General features: G+C 33.7%; 2 protein-coding genes across 2 annotated transcripts; one reads left to right on the top strand and one right to left on the bottom strand.

Annotated features, from left to right (window-relative positions):
* Positions 1–1,827: 1,827 nt before the first annotated feature.
* On the top strand, positions 1,828–3,372 carry LOC116345222 (solute carrier family 25 member 35-like). Its single transcript, XM_031774420.1, has 5 exons — positions 1,828–2,143; positions 2,219–2,403; positions 2,476–2,700; positions 2,801–2,915; positions 2,983–3,372. The coding sequence occupies exons 1-5, from the start codon at positions 1,948–1,950 to the stop codon at positions 3,198–3,200; spliced, it is 939 nt and encodes a 312-aa protein (XP_031630280.1). The 5' UTR covers positions 1,828–1,947; the 3' UTR covers positions 3,201–3,372.
* A 303-nt stretch (positions 3,373–3,675) lies between these two features.
* Positions 3,676–4,806, bottom strand: LOC116345260 (YEATS domain-containing protein 4). Its single transcript, XM_031774479.1, has 3 exons — positions 4,659–4,806; positions 4,108–4,585; positions 3,676–4,036 (listed from the first exon to the last, which is right to left on the bottom strand). The coding sequence occupies exons 1-3, from the start codon at positions 4,710–4,712 to the stop codon at positions 3,846–3,848; spliced, it is 723 nt and encodes a 240-aa protein (XP_031630339.1). The 5' UTR covers positions 4,713–4,806; the 3' UTR covers positions 3,676–3,845.
* Between the last annotated feature and the right edge of the window lie 11,734 nt (positions 4,807–16,540).

The raw sequence follows: 16,540 nt of genomic DNA, 5'->3' as shown, positions 1-16,540 counted from the left end.
ATACAAATACATACACACGCGTGGCACAAATACAAACGCAGATCTTTGTGTATTCCAACGAAATACGTCATTCACTCAATACTTCTTCCAATTGACGGGAGAAAAGAGAAAGGCAATGCGCACCATCCAATATATATGCTCACTCACGTGTATCTTGGTTTGTTCGCGCGCGTTATACACATGGTTGGTGTGTGCTTGTTGTTTTGCCCAAAACTGTCAAGCAACGAGCACGAAACGTCAAAACGAAAACATAACACAACGATGTGATGTAGCTACACTCACAAACACCACTTGAAATACAAATTTAGAGAACTGTTGACTTATTTTCTCAAAGAATTTCATCGGTTTCGTTGATTTACGATTTTTTTTTGGTGAATTTCTGTTCGATTAGATTCTTGGTGAAATTCGTTTACTGTTTATTTTCATTTCATTTATCATCAATCTTCTTTCATTCACACATAATAACAAAAATAAGCGACAATAACAAATTAAATTTAGTGGAGATTCGCACGTGATATTATTATCGATGACTTTTTAATGTATGATTTTGTGTTTATAAATATTACAGTGCTGCACAGGCCTATAATTTTGATACAAATCATGTCTTTTAAACGATTTATTATATACGATTTTATCGTAAAAATATATTTTTTGGCCATTCAATGCAAAAAATTGAGAATAAAATTTAGATAATTTTCGTTAATGTGTGATCGCGTGATGAACAACGGAGCGCGATCAGATTATTTCGGTAATTTTTTTTTTTTACTTCTAACGTGATCTCGGTACTTTATCGCGTAACAAAGATTCAAATTTGATTTGCATGTGAACTGTAAGACGGCATTTCATATTGCAGTATTTGTGTCATTCGCTTGTGAAACCTAACGATAGTTTCTTTAGAAATGATCATTCCCATATGTTTCCATCTCATGCAAGTGCGTGCGTGCGATACAAATTGATTTTTTGTTCCGCTTAATTAACAAGAAGTGATTTACGATCGATGTTTAAATTTCATTCTTCACTGATAATAAGTGACCTGAAGAACTGATTGTACAATATCATACACGTGATCTTGAAATCAATTAAAATTGTCGAATTGGATTTTTCGATATATGTACATTTGATTTGTTAATCAGCTTAGTCATAATCTTTTTTTGGGTGAGTATTTCCAATGTTGTCCCCTTTTTTAAGAAAGAGTTAAAATTTTGTAGCGAATAAGAATTTACTGTAGTTACCGATATTTTTGTGAAATGTCAAAAGGAGAGAAAGGAAAAACTGTGTGAAATTGAAAAGTAGTTTACCTGTGTATTGTTGATATTGTTTTAAGATCATTAAAATGTTTCAAATGATATTTTTAACTTGTCAATGACGTCGATGATTTGAAAGAATTTGTGGTCCAAAGTTCAAGATTGATTTGTATATAAGTGATGGATTGTTGGTGGCTCTCTAGCAGCTCCGTCACATAAATAGCTTACATAATCAATTCGAATTTCAATTGGACACACACGTTCATATCCGAAAATATCTCATTTCACATTGCTGCACTCGAACATTACAATGTAGAGAAACACGTTTCATTGTGTATGTCATTATTTGAGCCATTGCCAAAATGTTGTCAGTCATAAACAATTTCCATAAAAGACACACAAAAACCGAGTATAACATGTTTGCATATAAATTATCTCATATTTGTCTTTTGTTTTTGTTTTTGTTTTTCAAAAATAAAAAAATTCAATTCAAAACAGATAAACAATTGCAAACACATTTTTACATCTTATCACATATTGTTTCTATTTGTTACAGACGAATATTCATCGTATGTATATCATAAAACATGGCTTCAGTATAGTCGAACGATAAAGAGTTAAATTTTGAATAAATCGTATAGAATTATCTATATAGGCTTTGACGACTATTTGTCATAGACGGTGTTTCAATCAATAAACGAGAATGGATTTTCTACTTGGCGGAACTGCTGCTACATGTGCTGGTGTATTTAGTAATCCATTCGACGTAATTAAAACGAGACAACAATTACAAGGTGAATTACAAAAGCACGTGAAAAATTCGAAACAACCGTACGGTACACAATGGTCAGCTATCAAAACAATTGTGAAATCAGAAGGATTATTAGGTTTACAGAAAGGTAAGTGATTACACATTTTTTTTCTTTTCAAATGAAACACGTGACTAAGAATTTTTTTTTTATTTTATCGTAAAGGGTTGGTGCCAGCACTCTCATTTCAATTTGTAATGAATAGTACGCGTCTCGGTTTATTTGAAACCGTTGATCAATTGAATTGGACCCGTTTCACTCCATCGTCGTCACATTCAACGGTATTATGTGCATTTTGGGGTGGTGTATGTGGTGTCGCTGGTTCGGCAGTCGGATGCCCACTTTATATGGTAGAAAGATTTTTTATTTCATTTGAAATCATCTTAAGATAATTGAAAATAAATGAGAATCTCAATTTGAAGGTTAAAACTCAATTACAAGCTCAATCGAGTGGAATTGGCAGTCAGGTGGTCGGTTTTCAACATGGCCATTCGGGGATGATGAATGCACTTATTAGTACGTTTCAAAATCAAGGTGTACGTGGACTTTGGCGTGGATTTGAGGGTATCGTACCACGAACTGCGGTCGGTTCAGCCATACAAATGACAACATTCTCAATGTCCAAAGATTTCCTATCGAAATACGAAGTAAGCATCTGTGTCGATCGAAATAAACAAAAATTTTAGTCTGGAATTGATAACATATGTTTTTTTTCCAAATTAAATTCCACTTTTATTTCACTCATAGACATTTCAACAATCATCATTCTTAACCCCGTTGGCATCAAGTATGATAAGTGGCGTTTTTTTAAGCATTGGCATGACTCCGTTTGATGTAGTTGCTACGAGACTCTTCAATCAAGGTTTGTTGTTTTGATTTTATTGTGCGGAAATGTAATTGAACAAGTTTGTGTTTTATTGAATTTTCAGGAGTCGATCAAAATGGCAAAGGCTTATTGTATCGAAATGTGTGCGATTGCTTTGTTAAAACATTCAAAATCGAAGGTATTCGAGGTCTATACAAAGGATTCATCGCCAACTATTGCAGATGTGCACCACACACCATACTCAATCTTACTTTTTGGGATATGTTCAAAAAATGGAAAGATATTTATCTATCAGACGAAGCAAATATTTTCTTTGAATAATATCATACCTTCTACCAACTGAGCACTTTATCAGTTTCATCAATTCTTCATTGTCGTTGTTATCTAGTGCGTAATGGTTTTTCATTAGTACAATCGCACCAGTTTGTTGTTTTTGTGTATTTCGTTTGTGATATAGTCTGGTTTATCTAGACTTTAATAAGGTGTTTTCAGCACTGTGTTTTTATGTCTATTATATTCAAATAAAATATTAAATCAAATCTAAAGCTGCAATGGTTTTCCATTTTTTTATCAATTATTTTATCTGTATTTGACAGATTGAAAAAATGTCATGATCCTTTTTTATATTTTTGAATTAATAGAAAATCAAAAAAAAAAGAAATAAATAAAAATTACTCACCTTATTAGCAAAATAACAAGAAATTATCAAAATCCAATAAAAAACATTTTCCCCAGAAACATCAAAAATCCGAAACTAAAATTCTGTATGCTGACACTAAAATGAAATACCACATTCTTTCACCAAAAAAACACGACGTTTTATTTTTAATTATTGATAGTATTCACAAAGTCGAGTGAAACGTCTAAATTGAATGAAAATTAAAAAAAAAAATGAATCACATTTGTTTCATTTGAAAATTGGATGTGTCTTATATTAACAATTTGAATGATGAAAAATGTATGAGGTCAGTGATTCGGTTGTGGTGTTGTGTTTCCTACGGGATTTGGTGTTCCTTGTACTTTGGCCAATTCACTCTTGAATCGTCCAATTGTTTCACGAGCAAGTGTTAGTTTATCCTTCAATGCGGTAATTTCTTGTTTTACTTTTCCCTTTACATCAATTATATTCTCCAGAGTTCGTGAAATGAGGTCTTCGACTGAAAATTAATGCGATTTTTTTAAAAACCAAAACCAAATAAATATATAATTTTTGTATTAAAATACTTACAATCTGTGTCATGATTGTATGGTCCGTTACAAATTGCTTTAGTATTATTAAGACATTGTTGCATATATTGTGTAGGTTCTTGGAAAACGATTTCTTCGTATGATTCGGAGACGAGCCCTTTTTTAGTATCTTGTGAGGAAATTTCACCATCGACAATTGGCGATTGAAACAATTTCAGGATGTGATAAAGTGTGACTGGTCGTTCATTTGGATCATGGAAATGTAATTTGATCACCACTTCAAATTCACCCCAACCAGTTTCGGTGACTTCATACGGTGGTTTGGTAAGCGTTCGATTGGCATTGGCATAACTTTCGTGCAATTTAAAATGGACTTTTTTCACCCAAGTTGACATATCCTCGTTGTTGTATGGTTTCAAATACACTGTCCATTGATGTGTATGTCCATCTTCTTCGCGTTTTTTACCAAACGACCGGGCCATATTACCATAAACAATCGGCTTCACAATTGTTAAACCCTGTGTGTTGAACGACACAAAACATACAGTTTTTAATGAAAACAATTTTACAAAAAATATTGCATCCACTTACTTTAACACGACCGCCCGAATCGGGACCAAAATCTGCAATCGGAACTGTCGACATTTTCAATTTATTTACGATAGAAACAATGATTTTTTCGATAAATTTTGTAATTATAAGCAAAAAGTCACGCTCAAACCAAATCTATAAACAATATTCGGCTTGAAATGTCAGTAGTGTCATCAATACTTTATTACATCTACGACAGATGGCGCAATCATAGCAAAATGTTTTTATTGATTAATGCACGATTTGAAACGAAATAATATTGACTCCATTGTGAACGGTTATTTGCTTTTTTTTTTTTTTTTAACGTGTCCAAAAACTATTTATTTGAATTTGAAAACAATTTTAGTTGCTTAAATGAGAATAAAATATGTAGAAGGAACGTCTATTTACATTACATCATTAGCCAGTTTGATTATGTGTTAGTCTGCTTTTTGTGTGAATTATTTCCCCGCAATATGTTTATTGAAATCACGAAACGAAAAAAGAATAAATTGGTAATAATTGTTTTCAAGGTTTTCTAGATTTCGTGTCGGACAACAGAAAAAGATTACCAAAAGTTGGAATTTCAATAAGCTCGTCATTTGAGGGGCTTTGTAAGAACTTATTCGAAAAAAAAAATTCGCCAAAGTTCACTTTGTACTCGTCAGATGTCACTTCCTAATGTATTTCAAGAACCGACGTTTTTTCTGAAAACAAACATTTTACATAAAATCTGAATCGTTATTTCTTCAATAATTTTAAGAATTAATTTCATTCTACAATACATTTTGACAATTTCCGCCAAAAAAATCATTTTAATTTTTAAATTTGTATTTCTCTCTGTTTTATATTTTGAAACATGGTTACACAATTTTTAAATACTTCTTATTTTTATCGTTTTCTAAAAGCAGTTTGTTTTCTGTGCATAGTAAAATCGATGCATCAAATTAATCATTCAAACATACAGAGACACAAATGTTAAATGCATAAATGAACATTTAAAATGTATTGCGCGGAACTGAGCATAATACAAGTAGCAATTTTAATTCAAACGTGTGTTCCTTTCAATGTGCATTAGTTGAGATGAACGAATGGTTGCCAAAAGGCATCATTCATTGTTTGTAGTTTGTGGATAATTGATAAGTGTCTTCAATCGGTAACTTTGTTTAATTTCTTTTGAATTATTGAATGCACTTCATCTCTTATCAGTAATGATAAGATTTCAAGAGTAAACTTTCCACCTCGCATGTACAAATATTCCTCTTTTTCAATATTTCATTCCGAAAAATTACGTGCTCATCGGATACTGATAAAATACTAAACTGCTCATGAATCCAATCGTATCCACAATGAAACTAATTTGAATCGACAATGATGAAATCGCCTGGACAATTTCAAGGAACCTATTCACACGTATCATTTGCATTCATCTGTTAACGCTTATGCATTTCCCATTCATCGATCCAAATTGAATGTCATTATTCAATGTCAGTTGGGATAGATTTTATTCGTATCATTGTTGCGATGCGAAAATTTGTGGAACTGAACCTATTTGGATAACATTTTAATACATATGGTCGGCAAATTTACCCAAAACCGTACGCTAGACGCATGAATCATTCCAAATGTATATCACACACGAACTAATCGCACCGTGCCGTCATTTAGACACATTTTAGATATGTTTTGACAATAAAAATCGAATTATATTATATTCGTGAGAAGATTTGTGTAGCGGAATGCATTGGGGCTTTGAAATTGCATATCTACCCTTTGACTAATTCAAAATAATGGTTTTGCGCTTGGGTTCAAACAACATTGTGTCTCGATGAAACCCAACTAAATCAATGAACTTTCTTACAGGGTGCTTTGCCTCCACTTGATGAATTAAGCATTATCATAATAATAATATCATCTCGATTAATCAAATGAATTAAACACATTTTTCGATATAAATATATAATTTGTATAGGATACTCTTGCAACGATCCATCTTTTAAACAAACGTAAACTATGATATTTGTCTTGATACAATTGGATGTTACACCAAAATCACAGCATTAATTATGAAATCAAACGAAAACAACAACGTCTGATTGATTATTTACATCAGGACTTCATTTGAATTGGATGACCTTTTTTATTATTAATAATATCATCATTATTGATTTATAATTTTTCAACTGTTGGATTTTTTTGCTTAAATTTGTACATTCCATCTGTATCCAACTATTTTCTCCTCAAACGAATAATGAATCCACATAAGCAAAATTTTCCAGGGGGGGGGGATGATTTTAAAATGTTCCTCAAAAAACTCTAGGAAATCGAGAAAAATTTCGTAATCCTAGCAAATCGGATGAATTTTGAAGTCACAGGGGGTAATCTTCCCCTCCCCTTCGCACATTACTGAATTAAACATATCTCAAATTTAACCGGAAATTTGGTTTAAAAAAATGTAAAATCGAAGTAATTTCTGTGGAAAGATAGTACAAGTTAAAGTAATACAAGTGAAAATGAGTGCGTGTGACGATAATAAAAATCCTTTTTTTAAAAAGGCATCTCCACTGTCATTCGCCGATTTTTCGTTCTACCGTTATTCTATGTATTCTAAAAAAAACTTCTTTTAAATTGATATTTATCGTATTAAATGAAATTCGAAGAAAAATTAAACCAAATTACTTCAAATCAATTTAAATTGTATTATAATTCCATTTCAAGATCATGGCCACATCCATTCCGCTTCAATTTGTTCGAAATCGATGTTGGAAAATGATTAGAATCGACGTCTGTCACCGTCTCTCCCTCTATGTGTGTGTGTGTGTATGTATAAAATCTTGTCAAAATTTTATGAAAAATTCTCGGTCTATGGCTTTTTATATTGATCTGTAATCGTTTTATATTTGCCATTTGATGTAGTTATAATTTGCCGTTATTTTGCCTTCGTCGAAGATTGTATGCATGAATAAGGGTGTCGAGGGTGTAATGTGCATAGAATATTGAAATGTGAACGGTTCGGAAGAGGAAAGAAACGCATGCGTGAATGTTGGCACAAGGTCATCGAACGCACAAAACCATCTAGCATACATACAATGTTTATATGCATTTGTCGATGTACCTATATAGCATATATTTGTATGTTTGTTGTTGTTATAATGTGTTTTTTTATAGTTACTCATGTTATATATACATTGCATATAGTGGTGCCATTCATTATGTGCTTTAAATAGCGTACGCTGTCGCTGTGTAATGCATGCTATATGTTGATGTATAAATAGAGTTATATGATGGTTGGTTTAAATTGTAGTTGGAAAAGCATCACGCGCGTATAGTCGATAAACTGGAGTGCATTGGCCATGCACACTGTTCTATAGATGTATATATGCATTAGGGGGGGGGTTGTCTGTGACCTCATTCCACAGCATGAACAACACATTTTTCCTTCTTCTCTACACATGTTCGCCTCTACACATTGCCATATCGGTGGTTCTTTTTCCGCTCTTCACCGTTCCGTTCCGTTTTTTTTTTGTCGTTCGGTCGTTCGTTGCCATTCTCTCTTGGATATCGTTAAAATGCACCGCTTTGACTTGTTTTCACTAGAAAAACAACCGTGTGCAATGTTAGCACATATAATGCAGTGTCGTCTGTTCAAGTGATATCCTGACACATACGGATATCCACACACCATACACACGATACATTCTAACAAAAAAAATATATAAGGAAAAATCATTAAAATGATTTAATGCAATTACCATCATTAATTCCTTCTGCATCGCTTAACGGTATTTTCATTTATTTATACATTCGTGCTGAAAGGAAACAATATACATATAAAATAAAAAATAAAAATGAATTGCTGCTTCTTTTCGCCAAAAACCATATGTACGCGTTGGATCTTTAATTAATAGAATTACCTTTGAGGATTTTTTTTTTTCGTATTGCTGTCGTTTGATTTAAATCGTTCCCAAAAATGATTGTTCAGTTCACTAATTATTACTCTGGAATATGATTTCATTTTGTAATATGATCATCACCGATTATGGGCTTGGACTGGGAATGCAATAAATTTCACACATATCATATTGGATTACATTTTGTGAGTTGAGTGAACGCTCAATGAATAGACAGTGATGGCTGAGCAAATTGTACAGTAGTAATACTAAAGAAAAATACATATGAGAATTGCGGTTGATTTTTCACATAATGTCCACAACAGTTCATTCACGCGAGCACAAACACATCTACATTCAATTTTCTGCAATTTTCAAACTAAAAAAAATGTGCTTTATTTGTTTTAAACGGCCGACGAATTCATCTACATTGGTAATGCTGTTGTTTATGCCATCTTCATCGATTGACATTGTCGTGCATTGATTTTTGTGTGTTCACTGTCTGCGATTTCCACTTTATATATACGTATACACCTATACAGTAAATTCATTTCAGTTTTTTTTTTCTTTTACTTTTCTCCACCGCCACACACCAAATGATTCGACCCCTGACTTAATTGCAACGATGCACGAAACGAATTACAACGATTTTATAAAGGGTTTCGCTTCATTTTGTCCGTTCTCTCTTTTTCCTTCCACACTATTGCATGTATTGCGGAACAGGAATATGAGAAACAAATTCAAACACGAAACAAAAGAGAAATAAACAAAAATTATGCACAAAGAATGCGCGCGCGTTCACAAAAATTTTGCTTATGGGGTTCATATCAAGTGGTTATGAGCGGTTCTTTGTCTCTGTCTTTGTCTCATTGCTCTTGTTTCAACCACTTAAAAAAATTGCATAAAATGAATGGCAAAACTATGTGTACACACATACACCGTTTGTGAAAAGTGACGAAAAAAAACCGAGAATATAATAATGTACACGACATTTTGTAGACAGAAGGAAGAAATATTGTAACGTGACAAATCAGTTGCGATACAATAAGAGAATATGGAAAATTACATAATTATACTATACACATTTCTATATATGTGCAGTTTGTATCATGGAAATGCAAATCCCAACAAATTTGTATATAGATTGATTCATAGCACACAATGTGGTGCGAATGTCTGATATGCTCTTTTGAACGCTGCATGGTTGATACCTTTTTTTCGCTTCTCCGGCGACTACGATTAACACATACATAAAATTGAAACGAAAATGGTACATATTCAATATTTTGATTGACAGATAATTGAGTTTACATGAAAAACTCATCTCATTTCTGTGATACTCGTATTTTTGCTGATTTGTTAAAACAATAATTTTTTTTAAAATATATATTCAACCAAAAATATTTGTTTATGACGAATAAAAGTTGAAATGTTCGAGGGAATGGCCTTTTGTATGCTATTTTTCCACATTGAATGTCCGTTCGATTCATTTGAATTTAAATTGTCAATACAATTTTGAAGTCAATTAAATTCAGGAAATGCGACCATATTGTGTGATAGCTAATATCTCTCTTGATTTAAACTCTTTTTCCACCACTCTATCTATCTCTCTGTCTCATTCACTTATTCCGATCGATGCATAAATATATTATTATGCTCGAAAACATGAAACTGCAAAATGTTTCCCGGCACATTCGATCGAACATATAATAGTAATAACCCAGACAAGCAGACACATAACCCAACCAAACACAATGTACAGAGAAAAAAAAAACAGCAACAACATAAAGCCTGAAATCTACGAGTAGCAAATACAAACGGGTTGTATATGAACGATGATGGTGCAGGAAGAGTGACGAAAGGAGAGCAATGAATGTGCATGTATATATTTGATCGTCGACGGCGTTGGTTCACTTTACTTCAAATGGAATGCACCACATAAATGCATATAAATATTGAGACGAAAGGAAAACCGTTTGCATTATGCTATCGCGATGGCAACAGGAAAAATTATGTGTATTGCAATGTGATGTTTTGTGAAAAGTTGTGCGCGCCATTATTTACTTTAGAATATTTTTCTCCCTCGTTCTCCACATTGTCTGCTTACTGTGTGAATAAGTTAATATGAACAAACCGAATGAATCGTGTAGTGAGAGAGAGAGAGTACTAAGTACATAGATTGTGAGTACGTTCATGGCTGTGGCGTGTATGTGTGTGAATGGTGTGTTTCTCTTTTTTTGTCTCGCATAACTTCATCCCGTCTGGCTTCTGTCAATTTTGCACTACCGACACCGTTTATGGATCAGGCTATGCATATAGATAGTTGTATGTGTCTAAATCAAGGAAATATCGTGTGCACCACTCACTGGCTGTCGCTTTTTTTCCTGTGTTCGTCTCTATTTTCCGGCATTTCATATACATACACAGACACAGCGGAAATGCATATAGCTATACCACGATTGCCATACATTCGAAATATGTAATGAATTGAAATTGGTTAGTTGCTCGTTTCATTTTCGAATTAGTTCAACATTTTGTTCATAGAATAATTTAATAATTCGGCCATAGAGTCTACCCTTATTCTAATTGGATCAGCATCGAGTCGACAAAGCGACATTTCATTATTGTCGTAAAAGCGTTTAATTTTTGTTTAATGTCACTAGGATTAATGATGATGACGATATTTTCAAATCTTGATATCGGTGCAAACAAAAATAATCCAATGAAAAAAAAAACGAAATTGTTGACGAATATGCACGAAAGATAAAGACAGACCAAAGAGAGACACGAACAATCAAATGTGTCACAAATGGAATGGTTTCGATTGCATCAAACTTTCGTGTGATATCGTGAAACGAAAAAAAGGAAAGCCACCACAATGAAAATGCAGTAAAATTGAAAAAGCAAACCATTTCATGTAGTACAATAATCAAATTATATGGCAATATTTGATGCGATATGATTTTCATTTTCCGTTCGGTTGGATACCGTTTATCGTTCGATCAATTGGTATAACCATTCACATTCATGTTGATCCATTAAAAGCTTTTCCATTGAAATTGTGCACGTAATACTTCTTATTATGTTGAATTGTGCATTCGTCGCCCGATTACTTTTTCTCACCCCGACTGGTACTCTTCCTTATTAATATAATTATTTCCTTTCACTCCTGTCATACTTACACCAACAGGAACACACACATGCACATTCGACAGACATTGTCAGACGATTCGTGATTTCACTCCCTCTCAATTGAAAATATGCAACTCACTGCTCTCGCATCGTGTTTCGAGCCATTGTTTCGAATATTTTATTGACATTTTCGTCTATCCATTTTGCCACTTTTACCATATAATAAGGTAATGTTACTACGTACACGAGCATAGTGTACTAGAAAACTGTCTGGAATTTTCAGGGAAATTGTGTCTGGATTTTCAGTTCGATAATAATAATAATAATAATGTTCGGGATATGTTGGGCTGTGGTGTTCTCTCTTGTTTTTTGATGGCATCGTCTGCATCTATATGTACTTTTGTACATGCATACATATTTGGTTACTATGGCAATGGCTTATGTAAGATTTTCTTTTTTCCTCCATAAATAGGTAGTGCAGTGTATCAGTCAGACAAGTTTTATGTGTTGGTTTTCATTTCAATCTGCATTTGACCACATAGAGAGTGAACACTGAACAGAGCAAAAAATGGCAATGCGTTCATTCCTCCGTCTACTGCTGCTGCTACCGCCGTCGCTTTTGCCAGATAGACTGCAACATTTTGCACAACATACACACACACATATAAATATATATAAATACATCGAACGCAGACTTTGTTTCAATGGCTGTGAACTCTAGTAGTTTGTTTCTTTTTTTTTTCATTCATTCTTTCCGCCTGAAGTGGCTTTTTGTTAATTTGGTCGTTTGCAAATTTTTGTATGCAATGTATGATTTAAGCGAGACCGCCATTTCAAACACCACATTTCCTGAGTACTTCGCTTTTTTTCTTCTTCCTTCATTGGCTGTCGCTGCTATCTCACTGTCTCGTTCTTCACGCTCTTTTTGCCAATTTATGAATCTGAATATAGTTTGATGTCTGCAAAGTTATTAAAACGAAAAGAAAGAAGATGAAATAGTATTGTATTCTTTTGCATGAACGTCAGATAATTTGTGTGAGTATTGTGTCTCTATTCAAAAGTGGAATTCGAAATCGTGAATAGAGAAGAAAATGAAATACATCACATAACCAAAACATTAGATGGAATATAGATCAATTGTCGCGCTGCTGAAAAATGCGATGTGCAATGAACGTGTTTGCATTGCTGCACATATTCTGGATTTGAGTGCAAAAGTTTCAATCGCTTTTAAAAGCGATCGATTCTGTCTGTCTCGAATTGTTTTATACAATAGCGGTACCAGTTGTCGTTGTCATTGCACATTGCGCTCTTCAAAGCTTATGTGCTCGATTTTGTGTTCGAGAGTGAGTTTCAGGTTCAGAGATAGGGATAGTGGATATAAAAATTGTATTATATTTTAACAGTTTCCCATATATATTTCAAATGGCATAGTCGGCCAACGAGCATTACGTTCGCAAACAATTATATCGATCACCGACCAATGGTCGGTCTCATAGGTGTTGACGCCAAAATTGGGTAATGGCAAAAGAGGTACCGGTGGAAATCGATTGTATTTAGTGAAATAAACTGATTATGGAGGGAGGTAAATGTTCATTCAAAAAACTCTAAAAAAATCGAACAAATATTCTTTCTTGGTTAGATTTTTTAAAGGGGGTTAAGAGATAATTAAGGAGTTATCTCGTTCGAGATATCGAAAGTACCGAATGAAAAATTGAGCGCAGCAATGAAGAGACCGATGATCGAGTCTCTGGTGAATGGGCGATTGCTCACAGTGCATATGAGTTCGTTTATGCGGAAAATTTTCAGGGAAATCCGACAGTAATGCATATAAATGGTTTGTGTGTTGGTTTGGTTGCATAGTTTGTATATAATGTGGAAAACGAAGTGAGAGCCATGTTCTTGCGTCGTGGTCGTTTGCCAGAAATGCAGACACATAACCGGGAACACAACATCGAGAGAGAAAATGATTTTTTTTTTTTATTCGCCGTATCGTTATTTGCAATGGTATTTTATGTATATATGTGCTTTATGCATTGTTCTATCTATCTATCTATCTATCTGTACAGCGATAAAATGCAATGTACACACCGTATCGCAGCCCATCGCGTACTATGGAAAGTGAACAGACAAACCTTCTACCCCACATTTTTAGCTCGAACCGAATAACATGTATTTGGCTCTTTGGTAATGTTTTTTTGTTGTATTTTCAATGGCTGTATGCTGTTGTCGTAGCCGTCGCTATTTTAATAAATTTCTCTGTATGGTATTTTTCTTCGTTCGTTGGTTTTCATAACAATTTCGAATAACACCCTTGATCGTTATGCTGTCAGAAAAAAATTGTTTTCCTTTGTTTGTTCAAAGATTCAATGAAGCCAAAATGCGAAGTGAATATAGAGCTTTGGTCGTCGTCGTTGTTTTTTTTTTCGTTTAATAAATTAAGCAAAAAACAGAAGGAGTTACGAAAATAGTAAACAAAATACGGAAAATAAATGAAAATGCGGCAAACAATCTTAGATATAATTTAGGGTTTCAATATCATTCTTATGCTGTTACGTTTTTTCTTCTTCTTTTTCTTCCATTCCCTTTCTCTGTTTCACTTAATCCCGTTCATGGGCATGCTTTATTTATAGTTTACTTCATGGTATATATAGATTTTCCACTTTTACTTGAACCACTTGGGTAGTTTTCCAGACACATAACAACAATTTTCGAACATAAAGACGAATAAAACCGAGATGTCTACAACGCTCAAACTGAAACGGAAAATGCGCGCGCGATCACATTGCAAAAATATATGCACGATGAATCGATTCAGTTCAATGATTGCAATTTCTAATATTTAATGTGATAAACTTAACTGGACGGACCGTTTGCGATGGGCTAAGTGTGGGTAACCAGCAAGCTTTTTGATCTACCATCGATTGGAATTTATTAATAATTTCGAATGATAAACGTTTAATTTAATGCGAAATTGGCATTGTATTCTGTTGAATAAAACTGTAATTTTTGTCGGTGATTTATTCCGATCTTTTGTTTGAGAAGCAGCAGCATCATCAGGCAGCAGCAGGAGTAAAAGTCACAAAAGCAATTGAACTGTCGCGATTTTTTCTCCATTTTTACTCACTCCATCCTTTTTGGTTCCATTCGAAAAACTGCAAGTTATATTTAAAGAAGAACCATTTCTTGCTTACGTCAACAATTATGGGGTTGATCTTTGGCAAAGCACTATTTTTTTCGTCTCTTCTTCTGTATTCGAAATCGTTTCAAAATCTGTTGTTAACATGCTTGAATAAATATTGCCGAATCAAATTTATTACGCGCAATTATTTCTCCCAAAAGCGAAACGATTTATTTTCGTTTGATAATCGATAGTTTTTATTGCAAAAATGTGGCGACTATTTTACACATTGTGCGAGTGCGTACGTTTATGTAGATCTGTATATATGTCCCTGTGTGCATCGCGCGCGCACACAAACCGGCATGTGATACACATTTTCTCCCAAAAACAGACACATGAATCATACTGAAGTACAATGCGCCGCAAACGACCGCACACCCAATTTTATGTGAATTTTCGGTGAACACATTTTGATATAAATTTTCTTTTTGTGTGTCGATGGATCCATAAAAATGGCATTATTTGTGTAGCGGAAAGCACACAAATTCGAATTCATTGCATGTTTCAATCATTCATTTTTCTGCGAAAATCAAATTAAGCAAACACACAATCACCTCAATAGTTCATTATTTGGATATTTTCAGCCGAATCGTGGTGGATTTTTTTTCTTCACAATTGCAAAATATCATTGTGAATGCACATAAAAATTAATGAAATTAATCGTGGACTTGAAGAATTATTTTTTTAGAACCGATCTAATCAAAAATTCTTGCACTTCAAGTTTGCTGCATATAATCTATCCGGAGTGGGAATTAGCTTATATTTTGATTTCATTCTGTATTGACTTATATTTTGAAGATCGGCAGTATTATTTACTGCAATAAACTATGAAAAGAGCATCGAATATGTTGTACAAACATTTAATTGCTAATAAACGTACATATACTAAAATATAGCAAAAATGAACACCTCATTAATTATAATTAAAATTTATTTCGTTCGATACAATTAAGAGGGCAATTTATACATTACCGCACACTTTGAAAACGCAAAGCATAGAGTACACAACGAAATTGAATTGTTCGTTGGTTCGTTAGAAAACTGTCTATCTATCCTTTTTTCATACGAGTCTTATCAAAAACGTTGACTATAAAACAAAGGTAATTTGATTTCCACGAATTATGGTCTGCCACCTTTCGTAAACATTTCGACGTTGCTAAGTGGGGATGCTACTATTGTGAGGGTGACTTTGTGAAGCTTTGCGTGCTCTCGTTAGTGGGTTTTATTTGGAATTGAATCAGAATTCAGAATATTACTTTGTATGAAGTGTACAATTTTGATTAAGTGCATGATTTCATCGTTTTATTTTAGTACAACCACTCACAGCGACAAATTATTATTGTGCTTGAAATAACTACGTTGCGTAAATATAAAGCGTAAATCGTAGTCAAGAGTAGTCATATTAAGTGTGGTATTGAAACTGCTTGAATTTTAATTTTCAGAACTAAACGATCCAGCTACGCTATGTGTTCCGAATAACATGTCGAATGTAAAATAGAATCGAGCCGAATGAGTTTTGAAGTGCGTTTGCGTCGAAAGGGCTGATGACCGAATCACTCGGCACGCGAAACAGGTCGGTGAAGGTCAATGCCATTCTCTTTCTTGCTCATGCTTACATGTTATGCGGGCTTACTTCTAGCTGAAACTAGCAGTCGCATAGCCATGAAATTTATGGTGCGCAAATTTCACTTGAGCTGCATCCA

The sequence above is a fragment of the Contarinia nasturtii genome, unplaced genomic scaffold, assembly GCF_009176525.2.
Source record: "Contarinia nasturtii isolate CC-2019 unplaced genomic scaffold, AAFC_CNas_1.1 Cnas_scaffold_1240, whole genome shotgun sequence".
In the NCBI taxonomy this organism is placed as follows: domain Eukaryota; kingdom Metazoa; phylum Arthropoda; class Insecta; order Diptera; family Cecidomyiidae; genus Contarinia; species Contarinia nasturtii.
The sequence above is the reverse complement of the archived record's forward strand: the minus strand, read 5'-3'. Positions and strand labels throughout refer to the sequence as shown.